The 19,161-nt window shown below is 49.2% G+C and overlaps 1 protein-coding gene across 11 annotated transcripts in view; it reads left to right on the top strand.

The window, feature by feature from the left end:
- RASSF7 (Ras association domain family member 7) overlaps positions 1-18,399 on the top strand; it is a 141,085-nt gene extending 122,686 nt beyond the window's left edge. For 6 of the 11 annotated variants that reach the window (XM_074997889.1, XM_074997888.1, XM_074997890.1 and 3 more), the window contains 3 exons: positions 308-476; positions 2,859-2,966; positions 18,313-18,399. In XM_074997889.1, coding sequence (XP_074853990.1) covers positions 308-476; positions 2,859-2,966; positions 18,313-18,368 — 333 coding nt within the window. In that variant the 3' untranslated portion in view covers positions 18,369-18,399. Of the gene's footprint in view, positions 1-307; positions 477-2,858; positions 2,967-5,726; positions 6,969-8,114; positions 8,482-18,312 lie in introns of those variants that run through there. The other 5 variants (XM_074997895.1, XM_074997896.1, XM_074997899.1 and 2 more) reach the window with 5 other exon arrangements.
- The last annotated feature ends 762 nt before the right edge of the window (positions 18,400-19,161 follow it).

The following is a 19,161-nucleotide window of genomic DNA, read 5'->3' as shown; positions in this document are numbered from 1 at the left end:
AGTTGTTGGCTTTTGAAGCACTGTGCTAGTGTAGTTTAAAAGAGGCTGTCTGCAGTACGCAGGCGTGGTGACCAGGCAGCACAGGCAGGCATTTGTTCAGTATTAGCAGGAGTGGTTGCTTTGGCCCTGCTAGCTCTTGATTTAGGGACCTGGAGGAGGTAGCAAGTTGAAGGGTGAGCGAGGGGAAGGGGGATCAGGACCCTTGCTGACAGCTTCAGCTCTAGCCGTCCCATTGTATGGATACCCTTTCTGCTGGACAGATGAGGCACAGCTCTGGAGCTTATCCTGTTCACCCTGTATTTTGCAGGCCCAGAATCAAGAGCTGGAGGAGTTAAATAAGGAGCTGAGGCAATGTAATTTGCAGCAGTTTATTCAGCAGACGGGAGCCACAGTGACTGTTTTGCAGTCCAGACCCGAGGATGAACCCCAGCTGGATCAAACTAACTACGAACTGCCAGCCTGCCAGAGAAACGGAGGTCAGAATGCAGCTGGAGATTTCATTTATCTAATGAGAGGGGTGCTTGCTCTAAGAACCTGCCACTATGTGGGGCTGAAATGCTGCTTGTAAAACCTCCAAACTCCATTCTAACTGTTGTCCTGTCCCTGAGATTTCCTTGTCAAGGGATCTGTATCTGTCTCCTTCTGCTACCTGCCACTGCCTCCTGTCTGGTTGCTCCACCACTTGGACATAATTAAAACATTGACGCTGGGTGGATATGACCAAAATAATTCCATGGTTACAGGCACTGAGATTAGGTTTCCCCAGGGCTCCTGCTACACTCTCAGCACATCAGCCATATGGGTTGGGAACAGATTGTCCTCACCATGGCTTAACGCATTGTGGGGGTTTTCATCTTCCTTTGGAAAATAAGGCATGACAAAGGGGACCGGGGAGCTGGTCTGGTCTGATCTGACAGATGGGTGCTGCTACCTTGAGCAGCGTTAGATGCTGGGTTTGGGGGGTTGCTTCCTACTGATGCTGTAGAGGGGAGCAATTGTGGTTCAGTTGACTAGAGCAAAGCTTTCAAACCTTGGTGCATTAGAACAGAAATGGGCTTTCCTGGGAGCTGGGGTTAGTCTGGTCCCAAGAGACAGGTTGCTTCTACTTCAGGGATGAGGAGTGGCATTAAGGAGCTGGCTATAGTTGGGCATTGAGAATGTTGTCAGAAGTGCCTTGGTGGAGTTGTCAGCAAATGAGGGTGATAGACGTGCGGCTGCACCCATCAATATACAGGGGGTGGGGGTGAGAGAGAGAGAGACTCAGTCCCTGGCTTCTGGCAGGAGAAATTCAAGGAGACCTCCCTGAGGGTCTGGGGGGTGGAGTATTCTGTCCCTGTGGTGCTTGTCTTGGCTCTTCTCTCCCGCTTTCGGCAGAAGTGGCCAGCCATGGTAAGGCAGGGGGTACATACACGTCCTCTGCTTGAGCTCTTTCCACAGTGGGGTGCTCCACAGGCTGTTTCTGCCCAGCCAGGAGGCAAAGAGGAGCTGAAGTGAAGAGCAGCCCTGGCCTCAGACTGTTCCAGTGGCTCTGCTCTGGGTCAGGTGCTCGCCTGTCTGAACTGGCTGAGTGACTTTCCTGTGGGATATCGCGAAGTGGAGGGAGCCGCGTGGAGAAGCAGGTGGCTGAATACTGTGGTAGCTGGCGGGGGGGGAAAGGACTGCAGACCAGTAATAGTTCATTGGAATCTGCTTCCGTTCCATTGTGGCTGTGTGCATGCCGAGGGTCAGATCCTCTCCTGCTGTCAGCCCTTACCGCTCCGTTGAGAGTGGCTGGTGTCGCTGTTGACATTATTTGAGAGACTGGCCCCATGGCTTTTCAACATGTGGCCATTCCCAAGACCAGACTGGTGTGTCCTACTGCCCAGAGACAGAACTCGCCTGTGTTCTGGGGATGGTGCACGCTGGTTGAGCAGGAAGCTGGGATTGTAAGGCAAAGAGGAGTGCCTCATGCAACCCCACGCAATGTCTGAAGTGGGGAGGGGATTCCTCTCTATCAGCAATCTGGGCTTAGGTGTGGCCGAGCTCAGTCCCTAAAAGCAGTTCAGCCCCTTGAGAAGGCATTTAAAATCAGACGTGCTCTTGATTCCCAGTCTGCATGCAGAGGTCAGAGTGGGATGTGAGAAGCCCGTTTGCTGATGGGGAAGGAAGCGGTGATGCTAGCTGCTTTTCAGAGTATCACACGTGCTTTGTAACAGAGTGAGAAATGTAGCCCCATGGGGACTAGCTGCTGTTCAGTGCAGGAAGAGCTGGTATAAAAGTCACTCATCAGGCCACCGAAAGTCAGACGCACATGGTAGGTTTGTGCAATTTCCACTGTAAGTTGCCAAATCTTAGCGGAGGATGTGCTCGCTCACCACTGTCACTGTGCAGGCTGGAGCGGAGATTTGTGTGACTAGTGGTCCAGAGCTAAACTGGAAAGCCTGCCTTGACTGCAGCGTGAAGGGCGCTTTCCTGGGCAGCTGCACAGAGCCATAACGAACCCCTGGGGCATGGAAGGCCACAGGGACGTGTGTGAGACAGGGATATTCACAGAGAGCTGAGTTGATCACCAGGGAGAGAGGATACAAAATAAAGGTTTGGCTGCTTCCTCTGGTTGCTGGGCCCTACAGAGGCTACTGTAGCCTAGCCTGTAAAGGCTGCTCTCCGCCCTGGGAGGCAGAGATGTGACTTAGGTCTACCCAAACTCCAGTCTCTTTCTCCACAGCGTCCAGCAGAGGCAAAGGCCCTTCCAGTTCCCTTTACCGAGCGCAGCCCTTGCAGGCCTTTGGCCGGAGTATCCCTGCTGGGCAGGGAGATCTGAAATGACCCATTCCAAGGCCAGCCTGAGCCTGACCTGTGCCTGTGTTTCTCCTCCCCAGGCCTTCTCCATCCCAGCGCAGACTCTCCTCCTCGACCAAGCGCCAAGCAGTTCCTCGGCCATCCCCGGAACCTGCAGAACCCACTGGTGTCCAGCCTGAACCCTGAGGGTGTGTATGTCTGAACTGACCTAAGCCTCTTGTGCTCCTAATGCCCAGCCTTGCCGAGCAGACGGCCTAGTCTCCGTGCGACGGTAGCAGCCATCGCCGGTGCGGAGGAGGCTGACACACCGCACAGACCTCTGAGTTTTCCTCCTGCTTTCTCCTCCTCTCTGGTATTTGATTGCAGTGAGTAGCTGCCCAGAAACAGCAATGGCGAAGTTCTCCTGCAGCGCCTCCCCTAACTCCTTGTGCTTCAGGGCCTTTAAATCACAGCAAGTGGCAACCAGAGCCTGAGGGCTGGGCTGGGCTGGGCTGGGCTGGGCCAGGCTCTGGCAGCCGCATTACTTGAAATGATGGGCCATAGGCTCGGCTGTGTAGTGCAATAATGCATTGAAAGTGTTCTGCGGCGTGAGGCAGTATGAACAGGGGCCAACGTGCCAGTCAGGCTTATGCCTGGCAGTGCCCCTTTCTGTGCCCCACCACTAGGGGGAAGCTCGCTGCCAGGGGAAGCACCGCAGCTGACGTGGCCCCCAAAGCCGGTGTCTTTGTTGTTCACCTAATGGGTCATCTCTCCTAGTTCAAGCCTGTTAAGATCTCATGGGGTTGGGATGTTGTGTGCAGAGTACAAGGAGCTTCTGAACCCACCAGGGGCAGGCATCACTCTGCACACACAGCCATGCATGTGCCTGCACCCTGGCTCCTGTGATCCACCGCTCTGCCAAACACTCTCTCCAGTACCCTGCCCCTTTGCTGCTCATTGCGGGAGACATCTAATGTTAGCAGATGGCGCTGTGGGAGATGCCAGCACAGAGCAGTTACAGCTCCCACATGGAGAGTCTCTTGGGGTTTTGAGTCTCTGCAGCTAATCAAGTGATTTGCTGTGCTGGCTCAGCTGGCAGGGTGCACAGGCAATTTCCCCTGTGCCCACAGCTTCCTCCAGCTTAGCTGAAGGCCAGATCCTGACAGGTGAAACTTTGCTGCCTGAACAAACCTTGGTAGCCAGAGCCAAAGAGCCCCACGTCCTTAGGCATGTCAGAGACACCACCCTTCAAACTCAGCTGCGACACTTGCTCTTAGCCAAGGGGCTGTGCGCCTGCCTGCATCTTGGCTGCACCAGCGCATATGCCCCCTGTCCTCCAGCACCTGGGAACAGAGGGAAGGCGAGGTAGACTGAAGGCTAAAAAAGCCGTGAGCAAGATGGGAATTGTCGTGTGAGATCATAATTGCTCGTGGCACTCAGAGCTCTTGTGTTTGTGAGAAATACCAACCCCTTGCAGTGGGAGGCTGCTGGGGTTGTCAGCTCTCGCTTTGCCCCGGGCCAGTGCTTTGACTCATAAGAGGAAGGGAATAAGCCTTTCTGCCTGTGCCCTGCTCCTTTGAGTCCCTTGACCCGCGCCTGGACACAGCCACACATTCTGCTATTGGTTTAGCTGTGGCAGACCTGGCTGCAGTGCAGCCACACACTGGCCCACTGCCCCCCATCCAGTTCAGAGAGAATCTGTCATCCTGCCTGGGGGGCAGAGGCAGCGCAGACCATAGTTTGCTGCAGAGCCTCTGTGCCATTGTAACACTTCAGTTCCGCCTCTCACTGCAAGCTTTGAAAACTGTCAGTCAAGTGTTGGGTAGGGAGTTAAGTGGGGAGGGGCAGATGGGCTCTTAAACTGGAGGGAGAGGAGTCCTGCAGCGATTTCTATACAGGGCGACAGTGACTGAGACCGCGGCATCCTACATCAAGTGAAACAAAGGGAAAGAGCTACCCCCGCCTCAGCTTTGGTTGGCCCGGCGGGAAGGGAATGGGACCAAGGACCCAGGCTCAGTCAGCGGGAGGCTTTCCGTTGACTTCAGTGGGCTTTGGTTCCAGCCCTTCAGGGATGTGTCTGTTGCCAGAACATTCTCTGCCTGCTGCTGCTGCTTCCTTGCGCCAGCTGGTTGGTGCTGGTGGGGTGGAGGTGAGACCCTGCCCAGCTCGTTACTGGGGGCATTTTAGCAGCACAGGAGAGGCACAAATGTGTGTCTGAGGAGGAGGGAGATCAGCTTGCTCTCCCCAACAGCCCCTTTGGACCCTGGCGCCTTACCCTGCCTGGCATGCTCAGGAAACCGTGGTGCACCATCAAAGAGCAGCACAGTGAAAGCCAGATCTGGGGCCCTGTCTGTCCACCCAGCCAGTGGCCACGGGGCTTGGAGGGAATGACTGTGCATAGATCTTTGTTACAGGGCTCTTCTATGCCAAGCTTTGGCATCTCTGCCTCTCCCGCAGAACCAGCCCAGGAACCATCTATTAATCATGCTAATTTAATCTACACCCCTCTTCTTAGTGGCTGCTCTCTTCAGTGAAAGCAAGTGAATTGTGTTGATCTTTCCTTTGCCCCTTTCCCCTCTCTGCTACCCATTTGCCTTTTTAATATCCCAAGAGTTAACAGTAACATTGGGTTAACACAAGAACACATGGCAGCATACATGCTCTTGGGTACTTCTACCTGCTACATAACACGAGCATTCTCTATGTAGGCCTGTCTCCAGCAGTCAGCAAAAAGCTGTCTGCATTCCTTCTTGTAGCATTTTAAGAGTATAAACACCAGACCTGAAATGTTGTAGCTGCTCCTTTTACTAGAGGAAATCATCCTGGGGTCTGTAGGTTCATCTACATCCCCATGAGATTGAAGAATATATTTTTATATTGCAAATGCATGGTTGTAGCGTACCTCTTTTTGATTTAAGCTCTGTCCCACCAAGATGGGGTCACTTAGTTTATTTTTATATGTCTTGCAGTCGTATCAACAAGGCAGAGCATCTGGAGGTAGAAAGGCCCAGCCATGGAGGAGGGATTGCCTTGCAGATGTAACTGTATATAAGTAATATCTATGTATTTTTTAACTCCTTTGTACCATGAGTGGATGTTGATGGCCGTACAAAGTATTTTTACTGACTGCTGTGTTTTTAAAAAAACAAACACAAGAACAAAAATATTCTACCCGTTTGGATGAGAGAGACCTCTTGTGTTTTTTAAAGTGCTTTTCTATTCTCAAGAACTGAAGATGGAAATGTTTCTGGGAACCCATGTAGCCCTCGCAAGATGCAAAGTGGTGAAGGAGGACTGCCTCTGGTGAGAGGTACAGGACTTGTCCAGGCTGTGCAAACACTGAGCATATAGACAGCCTTTCATGCCATGCCCTGACATTCACTTCCCAAGGGTTCCTGTACGCTACTGCCGTGTGATGAAGGAGCTGTGGAAGCCAGGACTCTGTCCCCTATAAGACACTGTGAGGATCCCATGGTCTTTTTTTTTTAATACCAAAGGTGAGGAAGATGGATGTTTATTTGGAAACATACAGAACTATCCAGCTGACTGAGAAGGCAACTCGGTGGGTATCCTGCGGAACCCAGGTGTGAACATTCCAGGGGAGAACTGTGCAACCTGTTGCTCTTTGGACCAGGCACAGTCATGACTACGAGCATCTGCCTGATGCTGAACAGTCAGCTGAGACTTTCTAGATCTGGTATAATGGGACTGAGGGGCTGCTGGTGATGTCTTGCCCTTTGTACCTCGTGCTGAGTGCAGCATCGTCCAACAGTGTGGTTTGCAGAGTAGAGAGGAGTTGGGAAGGAATAGCTGGAGTGACGTGTAGCTCCTAATGGAATGCATCTCTGACCCTGAGCATCTTGATACTATTTCCATGCTGCCTCCTCCTGCTTTCTACGATGATCATGAAGCTCATTGGGGAAAAATGGAGGGGAAAATGTTGATAATTGCATGGCAGAGCGGCATAGGCCTGAAGCTTCCGCTAGTGCTGTCTATGCTACCGGTAGCTTAACCTGACTTGGGATTCATTGTATGTCAGCATCCACCCATACAACAGTTCCAGAGGGGTCGGCCTCTTTGTCTTAGGGGGCCAGCTCAGTGGGTTGTATGTCCTTCTACCATGCCATGCAACTTTGCAAAAGGTCTGCCTTTACCTGGTTCCGTATTGCAGAAGCCCAGTTGTACCTCTGACGCCAGGGTGTGATTGTATCCAGACAGATCTCTGGGTCAGGGAAATGGCAAGTTGGACTCTTGCTCTGTGGGGAGAGGTGTGTCTCTGCAGTTATCCCCTAATACTTAAATGCAATATTTATTGTTCCAATTAACCAGTATTTCTAGCCATTCACCCTTTTCCTAACGGAAGCTCTGAAAAGAGTAGTTCCTTAGTCAAATATTTGCCGCTCTCATTTGTTAAGACAGTTCTCTTGTAGCTGCTCAGTGCTTACACTGGCAAACGAGTTGAGTTGGATGATGGCTAACTTAACCTTGAGGAAGCCATTGGTTTTTATTACTGTGGTGATTGCTGTCCTAATTGGCTTAAAATACACAGCAGACAATCAGAATGCTCCCCCTTGAAAACACTCTGGTTCAGAATCTGGCTGCTGCTTGTGTCGTGCAATATACATGAGCTGAATAGGGAGCAGTACAAAGGAAACAGCCTCTTGATTGTATTATGCTCTTATTATGGTAGCCCCAGTAGGCCCCCATTGAGATTAGGGCCCTGTCACGCCAGGGGCTGCACCAGGTGTAAGAAGACATAGTTCCTACACGGAGACGTTTGCTGCATCTGGTCCTTCTGGTCTTTCACCGGGGGCTCTCTTTTAAGGTCCCAAAGGATGGAACCCAAACATTCCTTCCTCTTTTTAAAAATCAACACATTTGAATGCATGCTGCACTAGTAACACTTCTGAGCTATGCTTCTAGCATTAAAGGTGAACATTGTTTTATGTTTTCCCTCTGAGGGTAGGCCATAGGCTGTGCTGCTGGCCTGAGACTTCTGGGAGCAGAGAGACTATTTGACTCAAAACTTTCTGTAATGTTCACTCATCAGGTGGTTTTTTAAATATAAACCTCCGTTGCGGGAGGGAGAGCTGGTATATTCAGAAAAGACTGGAAACAGGATTTTAGGATTTGTAATCCTTCTGAGATTCATTGAGAGTTCCACTCAATTCTGAAAATGAAGCTGCGTTCTCTGTAGCATTCTCAAATGTCACCCCATGTACAAACTGTGTAGGGTTGAGTGGCAAAAACTTGATATTTTGCTAAAGGAAACAGGCTTGAACTGCAAGAGAGTGGGAACAAGTGAGCACATCTTGGGAGGTGCTTTTCTCACCATAGTCTGTTTTTTTTTTTTAAAGTGTTATTAAAGCCTCTCTGCGAACAAGCTCTTTAAGAAGTGCACCTTCTTGGACTCTGTGATATGGGGAATGATGGACACACTACATAACATTCCATGCTGAATGTTTTTTACTTCATGGCCAGTAAGAATTACTTTCTGTCCCAACACATGTTGCTGTATTTTAATTGTGAATTGAAAATGGGCAGGTCTAAGGAATGGGACTAGATGGATGGAGAGGGCCCCAGAGTCCTGATTTTTGTTTTGCAAATGTCCTATATACAGTGTACAAAAATGTGAGTTGGTTGCTGTGTTCTTTGTAAAAACACTTTCTATGTATGAATGTATCCTGTGTTCTCAGACATTGTTCTGTAAAAATAAAAGTGCAGAAAGGACTTGTCAGTGACTTTTCATGTATTTGTGACTTCAGGCACTTAGTAGGGCCTCTCTTGATCTCCCTCAAATGTATGTTTCCTTCAGAAATTTCTGAACTCTTTTGCCTTCACATAATTATTCTGAAGCCTTGTCCACATATCTGCACTATACTTGTTACAAGTTCCTAGAGTCTACAACCAAAATCGAGTGCTCCCATGCTAGATGTACACCTACTTTTTAGTGAGACCAGCCCTGCCCTGAACAGCTTACAATCTGTGGTGGGTGTGGTTTTTCAGAAGCACAAAAGACACAAGGGCATAAATTCCCTTGACTTTCCATGAGGCTTGTGCTCCTAATTCCAGAGCTTCTGCAGATCCCACCCAAAACAAAGGCAGGAAGAATACCCCCATTTACAGATGGGGAACTGGGGCTCAGTGATGAGGTGACTTGCCCAAGGTCCCTGAGTCTGGCAGAGCTTGGAATTGAATTCAGGTGCATTGAGTCCAAAGGCCAATGCTCCATCTCTCTGTGTATGAATAAATACCACCCATGCTATAACATTTCTCTAACTCCTTAATATACTGTGGCTGGCTGCCAGGAACTGGTGCATGGCAGGGTTTAGAGTAGCTCTGTTTGATATTAACAGGTATGTATTTTAGTAGGACTCTACTGTTCCTCTTGTTGCACTAGAGGCTACCAGCTGCTCTGAATCCCAACCCCTCATTTGATTTATTTTACTGGGGCTCTACTCATCTGAAACTAGGTTTTCCATGCCCCTAGCCCCCTAACTGTCAGCTATGGAGGTAAGCAGCACTGCAGACCTGCATTGCCCTTCTAGTCTTTGCTTTCCTATGCTCTGCATTGCCAGTAGAAACATCCTACCACAGAGGAGTGCTATGTCCTCCCCCTTCCACAACCCCAGCGGTTGTCTTAACTTCCCAGCAGTCTTAAAGCAGGCGGAAGACTCACTGAGCATGTACTATAATGGAGCTGACCAGGGCAGTAGGAAAGGCCTTGTACAGGAGGAGGAAGTGTTGAGAGTCTCAGGGAATCTGTCTTCCTCTGTTCCAAACCTGTGAGGGGACAAATCATCCATTTGACGGAAAGCATCAAGGCCCAGAAGTGTAACCTCAAGATAGTGTGTATATGCCAGAGTGATATTTTCATGGTAAGTGTTTTTCTTTATAATCTCCCTCTAGCTAGTCACCAGTGCAGTGAAGTAGAGCTTTCAGTACTTCATGATCAAATCATTTTTACATTCCTGATGCCTTTTTTAAAACCCTAAAGTGCTTTAAAAACACAGCTATAAGTCCCTGAAAAGCCAGCCATCTCTGGGATGAAACATGGTAGCTTTTTAATATTGCACAATGCTTTAAGATGGGACGTAAGAAGTACTGTATTAGATGAGAAATGCAGGCTTAGTGCGGCATAATGTGATCAGATGTGATGGAAACATTTAATTGGCTTTTCTAGGTTTGATTTTAAAAAACAAAGAAAAACAAAAACCCCACACATGCATACATATTAAATAGCCCAAAAAGACCCAAACCACCCCAAATTTCTGATGTCTCAATCATCCACCACCACCACAGGCTCAGCGCTTGTTGGTGTCCAATGCCTCCCTTGTTATTTCCTTCCATCGCCTTCAAACTAGCTTTCACTCTTCTATTTATAGTCTAGATCATACCTTATGTTCTTCCCAGATATGTGAACTTCTTTACATTCTCTAGTTCAATCCCTTCTACATTGATCTTCCTATCTCCAAATGCCATTGTTTTTGTTTTATCCATGTTCATAATCAGTCTGTACTGCTTTTAGTACCTGCACCATTCTCACTAGCTTCTCTTCATCTGCCTCACTGATAACTATATCATCTGTGAACATCAAGTTGTTAATTCAGAAAGCCTGAGAACAAAAGCATTGCAGCAAGAATTATGAATTGGCAGATATGGGCACTTTCAGATCAAGGTAGAGTGTGAGATCTATAATAAAGGATCTTTCACTGCACATGCCTTTCTATCAAGTCCTACTTGTCCAAAGCTGGAGGCTTGAGTTAGAAGCATCTGCCATCCTGTTGCACAAGTTGGAAGAGAAGTAGGTTTATTTGCATTTAAAAAGCACTAAAGAGTAAATTTGCAGTTAATTGTAAACAAAATACATTGGAAGAATAAGTGTATAGCAAAGGAAGACAAGATATCTTGGTTACTTCTTGTACTGCTGTTTAATGGGGTACTAAAATGGATACTTGCAGGTCAAAGTGAAGATTTTTTCAGAGGGAAACGCTTCCTCCCCAACAGAGTTTCCTTTCTGCTAGAAAATCGCAGTTTGAGAGAGCAGGAAGAAGAGTAGAGGAAGAAACAGATTTGATGCATGCTGCAAATAGACTAAGTTTGAAGAAGAGTCAAACCTGTTTGAGAGGCAGGCTACTTTAAAAAAAAATTGTAATTAAGCAATGTAATTAACATCAGTTGAGATCTTTGGTCTTAAATCATTGCTGAGTGATTTCAGTGGGGGATTTGTGCTACACTTGAGTGGGCGGAGGGAGAAGGGGAGAGGATGGTTTGGACAGAGATGGGTGTAGGAGCTCTGGACCCAAGACCAGAACTGATTCTGCATGTGAATGGAGTTTGTTGTAGTGACTAGGAAACCTGTTTGTACACATGTGCTGCTAGAACAGCTTTTAAATCCCAGTTTTGTCTTAACTCCTTGCCCAAGTCCCTTTGTTCTCAGTATTGTTGGGGGGGGTGAAATCTCATTGCCACCTTTAGCAGGGTCTGGAACTGATTGCAGTGAGATTAAAAAATAGCTCTGTTTTAAAATGTTTAGTATCTGATTATCTATTTTACAAAATAGACATAAGCAAAGAAATAAAGGTTACTTATCCAAGGGAGATGAAGAAATAAGGGAAACTTGTCATTAAATGTCTTTTCCAGATTTTTTTCCTGGAAATTTTTAAAATCCCAAAATCTATATTTGGGCAGCCTGCTAATTTGGGGTCACTTGAACTTTGGTTTCCCTTCCTCAAGAGCTGTGTCATACTCACTGCTGTGTTGGAGCTGGCTTCTGACCCCAGACAACATCCTGTTTTCACAGGAAACGGTTGCCTCCGGAAGGGACAGGGAAGAAGTACTTGTTCTCACCAGGGACAGTTTCTTGAATTAGTACAAGCAGAAAAGCTTTCTAGTAACAAAGCTTTGGCACCTCCCGCTTTGCCTTGTGGACATAAATGGGTCCAGTGACAAGAGTTGGCTGCTTGCTGTAGTTACTGTTCTTAAATACTATCACTCTGTGCAAAGGACCACTGTGCTCACCTAATCTGAGCTCCTCCACCTCTGGCCAATGAGTGTAACCAAGGTATAAAAGGCCTTCAGCATGAAAACAAATTTTTACTCCCGAAGACAGGTCAGGGTGGTGGAAAGGCATGTGGCTGGGCTAACGCCACCTGGAGCAAATCCTCCAGGGCTGAGTCTCCATGGACCATTTTCAGATCTTCTCCCATGGCTGGTTTAGCAGTGGATCTAGTACAGGGGAGGAGTTTTAATGTAGGCTAGGGACAAGTGTTCTTTCTAGTGGGGCTCTGGAGAATGAAATGGAAATACCAGTGCTCCCACAGGCAGAACTGAACTGACACTAGACCAGGGGTCAGCAACCTTTCCAAGGGAGAATGCTGAGTTTTGACCTTTTGACCCCATACAGGCTGAGTGCGAGCGATACATCTGAAGTCACTAAGTCTTACTTAGAACAGCTTCATTAATAAATACGCAGAGCTTCACCTTTTAGGTGGTGGTTGGCAGCATTAGCTGTTCTTTTGTTAATCCACAGGTGGCATGGCTTTGAGCAAGCTCCCCCCTGCATGGGGTGGAAGGGTGGGGCGAAGTTCCTGCCTCACATGCTGCTGCACATGTGCTGGGGGTTGCTGACCCTGCTGTTAGACCATTGCTGGGGAAAATCTTGAAGAGGTCATTAAGAAACTGGTTGCTGGGGGCAGCGAGGACTTGGTGCTGTCTTGTTGTGGGGTTGGCTTGTGTGCAAGGACCCTAGACCTCTTCACTGGATTTTCCAATTGAAACATTAAATTCTCCATCATGCAGCTTCCTTTCCCTACCGAATCCCCTGCCTCAGGGCATTAGGTGTCTGACAGTTAAATTCCTGCCATGCTTGTGCTTCCAAGAGATGGTGTCCTACTACCTGCCATCCTCCCAGGCAGCACTGGCCAAGTAGCATAGTACTCCTCCCAGGAGAGGATGGCTTCAGGCAGCTATGGCTTAGATCCAGATGTCAGCTGCTAGCCGCCAGGCAGGTACCCAAGCAGCCTTGTATGGGAAAAAGAGCCCTGGACAGCCTAGGTCTTGAGCAATTTGCTGCTTGTGATCACACTTCACTTCCTCCACAAAGGCAGCCTGACTAACTGTGGTCAGTGTTAGCTAATAAATCCCAGGCTCCACCTGACTGCAGCAGTCATTCTCACCCGGCCTCTGCTGTACCGCAGGAAACAAGCTCCCTTTAGCCTGAGGGTGGCAATGGCCATGGGAGGGGAACTCCTCGGGTATTCTGCCTTACAGCTGTGGAGCCAGAGCTGCTTCTTCCAGTGCTTGTTCACACCAATTCCAGTTTAGGTGCACTTGCTGCGTGTGTGTGGACATTAAAAGCTTCCCCAGCAGCCTCTGTATGGTCAGCCAGGGAGCCCCTGGCGTGGTACCAGCATACATTGCTGAATATCGGGGTCAGCACCCTTTCTGAGGTGGAGTACTGAAATGTGACCTTTTGACCTCTGCGAAAGCTCAGAGTGCCGGTGACGCTTTTTAAAGTCACTAACAGTCCTACTTACAACCGCTTCATTGGCAGGTAAAGATGCAGAGTGTTACTCCTTAGGCAGTGGTTGGTAGCATTAGCTGGTCTTTTAATCCACAGGCTCAATGTGGAGGAGGGGTGGGGCTGAGCTCTCGCCTTGCGTGCCAATAAAAATTGGCTTGTGTTCTGCTCTGGGCACCTGTGCTGGGATTGCTGACCTGTCCCTCGCTCAGTTCCTTCCTTCTGTCCATGGCAGCGTTGGAACGTTGCTTGCTCACTCTGCAAATCCAGCCTATCCTAGCCCTTGGAGTCCATCCCAGTGCCATGGTGTTAAACACACTAGCCACGTGTGGCTATTTGGCCAGTTGAATGTTGCTAGTTGGCCTGAACAATAAATATATTTTCAGAATAATGTGGCTAATTGGCTTCAGAACTGGTTGGATGCCACAGATTAGCAGTTTCACCCTGGAGAGGGTGCTCACTCAGGGTTTGTAAACCCCTTGGTATAGGTTGAACCCCTCTAATCCGACACCCTTGGGACCTGACCGGAGCTGGACGAATTTGCTTGACCACAGGAGGTCAAAACTGTGTAGCACATTACCAACACTTCCATGCTTACTGGTCTTTTAGAAGACACTTGGGGTAAATTAGAGCTAAATAACAGCACAGAACATGGAGAGGCAGGACTGGTGGCTGAAAACAAGCTTTATGGGACCAGAGAAACTTGGCCAAACCAATGATAAATTGTTGTCCAGCTAACTAATATCATGTTAGATTATGGAGTTTGCTGGATGAGTGCTCTGGATTAGAGAGGTTCAGCTTGTAGCATGTTTCCTTCTAGGCCTAGGAAGATTCATCTCAGCTCAGACACTCTCTCGCTGCTTGGAACCTCAACTTGGTCCAGTTCAGTTTGATGCACCCAGTCTTCGAGCCTTTAGTTACGTGCTCACTCCTCTACCTCTCTTGTAAGGTGGCCTTCCTCATGTCTATCATTTTCGATAGAAGGATCTTGGAGCTGCAGGCCCTCAGAGCTGAGCCCCTATATATGATCTTTCACAGAGACAAGGTACAGCTCAGACCTCACCCAGCCTTCTTCCCTAAAGTGGTGTCACAGTTCCAGTTAGGTCACAAAGCTTCTTCCCTGTTTTCTACCTGAAGCCCTATACCCATACACTTGCACCCCCAAGTTTTGGGCCACTCTCCTAAGGAGTTGTTGAAATGCCCTGCCATCTTCCAATATAGGTAAGGCTGATGAGCCCACCACTGTCTCATCCGGGGAGGAAGAAGATCATAGCCCTTGCACCTCCCTTTGGAGGAAAAGGGCAGCAGTGACCTGTTCAGGCACTTGGGCCACCCAGGGGAATTGTGGGCAAACTGGGGGCACCATAGACGGAGCTGGCATAGGCACTGGCTGGCCAGAAAACCCTGCCACAGGTGGCACCGTTACTGCTGCCTGCAGCTGAGTTGGTGCCAGTGCCTGCCCCATCAGCACCGTAGGTACAATTACGGATGGCACGGGCACTGAAGGGGTCCAGTCCCACTGTGATGGCACTGACGACGGTGACGAGATTGATGCCGACGAAGTAGATGCAAGTGGCTCCATGATAACTGCTGCTTCCTGTCTGTTCCGGTGGTGGGGCACCCAGTGACACAGACTGTGAGTGTGGGATCAGTGGGGACCCCAGCAGCGTTACAGGCACTCCAACGGCCTGGCCCTGTGCCTCGTGAAATGCCCATGGGGTCCAGAAGGGCCACTGCCACGTCGCCTGTGAAGCCAGCAGCCAACCCATATCGTCTGAGTGATGACTACAGTGCCTGCAACGGCTATGGTGCAGCCTTCTTGAGCTCCCGCTCCGCCTGGAGCTCGAGTAAAAAGGAGTCCGACTGACGCCGCCTCAGAAGCAATGACCATGGTGGGGCCATCGGAGTCGGTGCCAATGTCATGTGTGCCGAGGACAGCACCGGTGCCAGAGTAGAGGGCACCTGAAACTGGCCCAAAGTCTGCTGGGTCGGCACCGGAGTGCTTGGGACTGAATAGTGTCAGCATTGATGTGAGTGCAGGAGTTGGCCCGGTGTCACATCCATGAGCCCTGATCACTCTGTTTCAGTGCTAAGGCACCTGGCCTCCATAGACAGAGAGACCCGGCCCCGTCATCTGCAGAAGTCCTTGTGCCACTTGAAACGCCTCTGGCGTCAAGGGTAAGTCCAGCGCCTGTGGGCTCCCGCTCCGCACCTGCTTCAACGGATGGGCCTCCTGCCCTTCGGCAGTGTGCACCGGTGCCTCGGACTTGAGGCCACCTTACTTATGACTTCGGTGAGTGATGCCTCTCGTGCCGCCTCCTTCATCGGCGCCACAGATAGACTCCTATGGCGCTGAGAAGGCAACAGTGCCAGCACCTGCTCCCGGTGCCGGGAGCCCTTAGGCGGCACCGTCGTTGACAGTGCCAGTGCACTTTGCACTGAAGAGGCTCCACTTACCTCTCCTGCTGGAGACTCTCGAGGCTTAAGAGCCGCTTCTATGAAGAGGACTTTAAGGCGTTGGGCCCTGTCTCTCAAAGTTCTGGGCTTAAAGGCCTTGCATGATCGCTGTCCAATTTGTAAGTGTCCTTCCCCCAAGCAAATCAAACCGGCTGAATGGGGGTCTTTTGGGTGTACGTTTGCCACATTTTGAACAAGTCTTAAAGCCTGGAGAGGCAGGCATTTCCCAGCGCTGAGGGGCACGGAAATCCCTGCCTCAGCTATTAGTTAAAACACTACGACTGTCAAGTACTAAAACTATTTACACCTCTATAGGCTACTAGCTAAAGAACTGAGCAGAGAAAGCAAGAGCTCCAGTCTGGCAGTGAGGCAAGAAGGAACTGAGTGGGTGGGTGGGTGTATCAGGCAGTGCATATATTGGCTGACATATCGGCACCGCTCCAGGGGTTGCCACACTGACCTTATGGCTACTGGCTAGTGCAAAAAGCTTCCGGCAACTGGACATGTCCTTGAGCACACCCAACATGGACCAGACAAGGGCAATCACTCGAAGAAGAACAGCAGTTACAAAAGGTCAGTAACTGGTTTTCCAGTTCTTTACCCTGGGAAGGTGAAGGGCACTCTCCCAAAACACAGGTCTCCAGGACTGCCAGTGGAGGTCTGTGCTCTTCAGTCCTGATTCTGTTTGAAAAATTGTGCTGGGGTTCAGGAATAGCCCCTTTCTCGCGTTCAGCGTAGTCCAGCCCCACACCCATTGATAAAGTTTAGCCCGTTAGCAAATTCCCCTTTCAAGGCTATAAAAGTGCTTAATTTAGAAGACTCCCCCTGCTACTCCTGGGAAAGGTAAGTATTGCAGGTGGGAACACCTGAGGCACAGATGTTTTGGGATGTGTCTAAGGAATTAGAACCTAGGTGGTCTTAATTTCCATCCTGTGTGTTCCTTCCTACTGCCTGGGGACGTTTCTGTACCACATCCATTTGTTCCATATCTAGAGTTAAGCTTTCTGCAGATCCCGTGCCATTCCTTAATGCAGCTGCTTCACTACATGCTTGTTGGGGTCTCAAAGGCAGGCATGTTCTGCTTTGTTTGCAGTGACTGCAGGCAGACAGTAATTAGTAGCAAAATTGCATTAGTCAGTAAACTGAGCAAATGTGACAAAGTAAATGGGGAGCTGAGCTGCTAAGGGTGGAGCTGTCATCTCTGCCCATGAACTCTGCTGTCCACCCCTTCAATCCAGGTTTGACATGCTTATTAAGCAGGTTCTGTGTTCAAAGCACCCAGGCTAAGTTTATTGTATAGCAGTGACTCCTTTCGGTTTGTGTGTGTAGCCGCTGAGTTTCTGCATTGTGGCTATCAGGTCACGTCCTCCATTAAGTACATGTAACTCCCATTGACTTTTGTGGAAGGTTTTGCACAGATGCCATCTGTAAGGGCAGGGTTTGGCCCTTTTACTTCCGAATGCACATTACCACTGGTTTAAAAAAAGCTGGCTCTCCCCCCTAGGAAAGTGCTGCTCTGCTTGTGCCCAGCTTCTGCTCACACCAGTACTGTTTTCAGAGCGAGTTGTTCCAGGAAATTTTGCCTAAAATCCCTGTGAACGAAGAGGTCAGGTGACTCAGTCCAGGAACAGGATAGCTGCGTAAACCAAGGAAATTTACAGACCACAATTTGTGGAAAGGGCTGTAGCCAGCAGAGTGAGACAGAAGTGAACCTTGCCCCTCCCTGAATAATCAGCCACGATGACAGATGTTCTTGGAAAGCAAACTGCTGCAGTAGGGCATGCTGTGAGAGCCTTGCTATTGTCCTCAAAAGTAAGTGCTTGCATCGAGGTGAGAGAGGCAGTCTGATGAAGTGATGTTTCATTGGAACCAGCTACAGAGTGTTAGATGCCTGCAGTGCTGTTTAGGGGGTCTTGTATAAAGCATGGTCCAGCAGCTGCAAAGGCAGTTGAGTTTAATAAGGTAATAAAAGCCTTTTGATGAATGACTCTTTGTATCTTACAATGTCATCTGCCCATACAAGGACAGGAGTAAGGCCAGGTCAGACGGAACCATGCCCACCAGTGTTCCCTCAAGACTGTGCTAACATCCCTGGAGGCTTCTGATGACCGTGGCACTTTGCAAATTGACTGGCATCTCCCCAGTTAGATAAGTATCAAAGTTTCTAGTTTGGATAAGAGTAGAAAGGCATGACTGTGCTCGCCTCTGCCACCGTGTAACTCAAGAAGACATTTAGTTTGGATTCAGGTCTACTTTCTTCCTTCCTTTGAGGCTGTGCGGACAGCAACTCTCTCCTAAAGCACTGTGAATAGGTTCAATGGGGAGTAGTGGTTTGCTGGCTCTGAACTGTACCTTCTCTAGCTACAGTACAGCAAGCAGGATTTGGGAAAGGCTGTGCCCGTGATCATGAGAGAGCCCTGAAGAACATAGCTTTGGGACTGCATGGGAGATTACTGTCATGTCTCTGAATACACCCTAGGACTGTCATAAAACCTGAGGCGGACCAGCTAGTCTTGCAATGCAAGAGGGAACTGTGATTTCTCTTAATCATGTCATTACAATTCTGTGTTTTACAGGAGCTGCTTTCAGTATTTTCTCTACCATCATGAGGGCTTCCCAGAGCCCAACCTGAACATCAGCTGGCGCTGAGATGTGTAGTGGAGATCCAAACTCTGAGCTGCTGAAGACAGAATCCAGCCTTGCTAGCGGCTGTCACAACCAACACCCCCACCGTTCAGAACTGTGCAGCCACTGGCCAATCCACGCCTCCTCTGCAGCTCAGGCTGACTTGTTCTGTGTGTGTGAAACAGAGGATGGAGCAGTTCAGCCTGACCCTTCGTAGCTAGAACTGCTGTAACCCCTCCTGGAGAGACACACCCCAGGCCAGGTACTGCTTAGTGAGGTAGGCAGATGTGCACAACTCAAGGCAAAGGTTTCTGAGCTTTGTTCTTGCCAGGCTGAATTCTCTAGTCTCACAACTCTCATGTGTCCCTGGTGCTGAGATCAATGCTTAGACTGAAGGAGTAATCCATGTAGTCTTCACTCTCCGGCCTGCACACACACACCCTTGCCCTGTTCTAATACCAACAGGAAAGTGCCAGAATCTGCCCTGAAGCATGTCCTCTATGCAGCTCGCTGTAGCTGGTTTTGACTGCTATTGTCTCCATTGCTGTAATAACAGGAGCACTGCGCCAAAACCCAGAGCCCCACCAGCAGTCCCTGCATGTGCTTTTTGCAGGGAGCATTTGCTTCTAGTTAGTGCTTGATGTGTTTAACCTAAGCAAGACTAAACAGCACCCAGAGCTCTTTGACTAACTAGCCACCCCACTCTGCCTTTTGGCTCTTCCACGCTCAGAGGCTGTGTCAATAATACATTGACTATTTTATTGATGATTTGACTTTTGCTGCTTGCAATTCCCATTTCA

The sequence above is a fragment of the Carettochelys insculpta genome, chromosome 6 (assembly GCF_033958435.1).
Source record: "Carettochelys insculpta isolate YL-2023 chromosome 6, ASM3395843v1, whole genome shotgun sequence".
In the NCBI taxonomy this organism is placed as follows: domain Eukaryota; kingdom Metazoa; phylum Chordata; order Testudines; family Carettochelyidae; genus Carettochelys; species Carettochelys insculpta.
The sequence above is the reverse complement of the archived record's forward strand: the minus strand, read 5'-3'. Positions and strand labels throughout refer to the sequence as shown.